Source organism: Macrotis lagotis, chromosome 1, assembly GCF_037893015.1.
Source record: "Macrotis lagotis isolate mMagLag1 chromosome 1, bilby.v1.9.chrom.fasta, whole genome shotgun sequence".
Taxonomy (NCBI): domain Eukaryota; kingdom Metazoa; phylum Chordata; class Mammalia; order Peramelemorphia; family Peramelidae; genus Macrotis; species Macrotis lagotis.
The window spans coordinates 43,441,189-43,444,249 of NC_133658.1; the positions used below are offsets into that span (position 1 = coordinate 43,441,189).

The 3,061-nt window shown below is 39.8% G+C and overlaps 1 protein-coding gene across 1 annotated transcript; it reads right to left on the bottom strand.

Moving 5' to 3' along the window:
- Positions 1–1,793: 1,793 nt before the first annotated feature.
- On the bottom strand, positions 1,794–2,379 carry LOC141496853 (exosome complex component CSL4-like). The gene is made up of 2 exons (XM_074199434.1): positions 2,244–2,379; positions 1,794–2,065 (listed from the first exon to the last, which is right to left on the bottom strand). Exons 1-2 carry the CDS (start codon positions 2,377–2,379, stop codon positions 1,794–1,796), a joined length of 408 nt encoding a protein of 135 aa, XP_074055535.1.
- Between the last annotated feature and the right edge of the window lie 682 nt (positions 2,380–3,061).

Below are 3,061 nucleotides of genomic sequence, written 5' to 3' on the forward strand. Positions count from 1 at the left end.
TAAAAAAAAAGTATGCACAATTTTATTATTCCCTTTTTATATAGTTCCAAATTGGTCTCCAGAATGGTTGGATCAGTTCATGACTCCACCAACAATTCATTAATATCTGTTTTCCCACATCCCCCGATATCATTTCTCATTTCCCCTTTCATATAGGTGTGAGTTGGTACCCCAGAGTTGCTCCAATTTGTATTTCTTTAGTCTATAATGATTTCCAGTGATTTTTTCATTTGACTATAGTTTTCATTTCTTCATCTGAAAACTATTTGTTCATATCCTTTGACTTGTAATCTTATAACTTGGACTTAGTTCTTTATATATTTCATCAATGAGACCTTTATCAATAACAATCAAATTTGTTTCTATCAGAATTGTTTCCAAGCTGCTGATAAGCCTCTCATCTTAAAGCAAAGTGAATTTCAGGGCCCTACAAATGAACAGGAATTCCTCTTTCATCTTCTTGATAGATGGAGTTATCCAGCTCTTGCTGGAAAATCGAGTGATCGGGAAGATAGTCCATTGTATTTGATAGAAAGTTTTCCCTTAGTTTGAGATTAAATGTGTGCTACCTTCCATTCTTGCCCTCTGGGTCCTAATAAAAATGTAATGCTTCCACAATGTTGTAAATAAAAACCATTCTAGAATATGAGCAGGCAATTGACTGAGATGAGTCAATGCCCAAGTTGACAAAGCCTACTATACATGCAATTTTCTTTTATTTCTAGATGTTTCATCCCTAGAATACATGGCACAATAGGAAAGCAGAGGCCCAAGGGAATCAATGAGCATTTATTACATCTTATTTATTAAGACAATGAGCAAGCATGGGACAAGGTAGAGACAGGTAAAAGGTAAAAGACAGGACTACTCACAGGGGATACATGGGATTAATTTGAGATAATGACAGAGGTAGGAAAAGCACTGGAATTAAAGAGTTGGAAAAGGTTTCCTGTAGGAGCTGGGACTTGAGGAAAAGGAGGAGATGGAGAGGAGGAAGTTTTCCAAATATGGTCAATAACCAAATATGGGGAAAAAACATGGAACTAGAGGAATGAGTATTCTATGGAAAGAATAGAAAAGAAGCCAATTTCACTAGATTGAAAAGCATTTAGATGAGTGTAATTTGTAAGACTAGAAGGATCTTGGAGGTTGGGTAGAAGAGGTAAGAAAAGGTTGTCTAACAGGATCTTATATTTGAACCACAGATGACTGAAAAGGAACCACTGGTTTTGCTATGTGGAGAGGTGGCATGGTCAGACCTATGCTTTAGGAAGATTGCTTTGAAAGTCAAGTGAAGGTTGAAGTGGAGTCAATTACCCTGTGATAGGAAGATGATTTTCCACAGGATATTACAAAGTCACAAATATTTGTTATCCATTGCCTCATAAACTTTAAATGATTTCTATTTTCTATAATAAAAATCTAAACTTCTCAACTGAACATTGAAAGTCTTCTAGCACTCCAGGGATCAGGAAAGTTATTTAACAAAAATGCTTTATTTGTCTGAAGGAAAACAAAGGAACCATTATAGCACTATCAGAGGAGTAGGAAAGGAACAGGAAATCACTTTGTTGGCTACTTTCAAAATCAGATTTTTTTTCTTTTGCTGAAACTCAAAGTTGGAAAGAAAGTTCATCTGTGGGATTTGTGGGAAAAGGCTCATAGAAATAACCCTCCACATTCAATGAAAGCTTCAGGTAATTATTTCCAAATGTGGCCCAACGTCTTTTTGGTTGATCATATGTGGACAAAAGAAAAGAGATGCCCCCAATATGGAGAGAGGACATGGCTCCCTATGTCTGCAGGAGCTCAGACTGGACTCTTGCTACTTTGTGGGATTCTTTGGTGAGTGTTCTAGGGCTTTGCATCTCACACCAGCTGATGGGGACCATCTGGATACCTAAGTCACTGTGGGCCACCACCACTCCCAGCTCATTTTCTCCAGTTGTCAACAGGCAGTTGGACTGTGCATCACTTAGGGAAATGACTTTAGCCATCACAATGTCTCCTGGGCGGAAACTCATATATCCACCTTGTATTTTCAGTAGCTCAAACATCCTCCTTCCTGATAGTTCCTCTAAAGGAATTCTCAAGTGGTGTGGATCCCACACATAGGATCTGTACTTTGGCAAATCGAGAATTAATGCTGGAAACCTTACAGTTTACCATCATTTCCACACCTGGCAGCAGATTTGACTCAGTCTATCTTATCACTGACACTACTGGAAGCTCCCCAACATCACTTGTAGTCTTTACCAAGCAGCCAAGGAGGGAGGAAAAGATGTAGCCATCCTGGGTGTGGGTGCCACTACCAGGGATGGCATCCTCCAAGCTACACAGTTGTTCACCGGGAATGCAGTACCTCTTCCATTTTGCCATAGCCCAAATCTCCTAACAACTCCTTTAAGGATCCAGATCTCGGGGCCACTAGGTGGCACAGTGAATAGAGCACCAGCCCTGGAGTCTGGAGTACCTGGGTTCAAATCCAACCTCAGACACTTGATAATTGCCTAGCTGTGTGGCCTTGGGCAAGCCACTTAACCCCATTGCCTTGAAAAAAATCTAAAAAAAAAAAAAAGGATCCAGATCTCTAAGATTGAGTTCCCTCAGGTTTTTTTCTGGGCCCAGTAAGTAGACTGGAGAGCTGAGTTCTCACCTGATCTTAATAATTCTATTGACTGACTGCTTAGCCCTCTACTACTTAAACAGTAGCAGTCATGAATGCAAAGCCTTATTGGTCCTGGACCTTTTTCCTTCTAATATCAATTAATCAGGAAAAATTCTGAAGGATCTCTAGAGTTCTTTGTAAAACCAGGAAAGAGGGGTCATTTGCAGGTATTGGGAACAGATTCTTTAGCACCAAGTTTTCCAGAAATCAGTCATTTCTCATCTATTTCTTGATCAGTTATAGTCCTGCTAGGTGTTGTATCAGGCCCTTCTTGCAGGGGATCCTGCCCTCAAAAGGCTTCCTCTCTACCCATACATTCTACTTTATGTCATCCTTAGTCTCCCTTAGAATGCAGTCTGCATAGGACACTGCAGGATTCAAGCCAAAAGAGAT

Coding starts and splice junctions, on each gene's coding strand:
- LOC141496853 (XM_074199434.1), bottom strand. CDS start 2,379: ATGGCAAAATGGAAGAGGTACTGCATTCCCGGTGAACAACTGTGTAGC. Junction 2,066..2,243: donor CTGCTTGGTAAAGACTACAA/GTGATGTTGGGG, acceptor AGGAACTATCAG/GAAGGAGGATGTTTGAGCTA.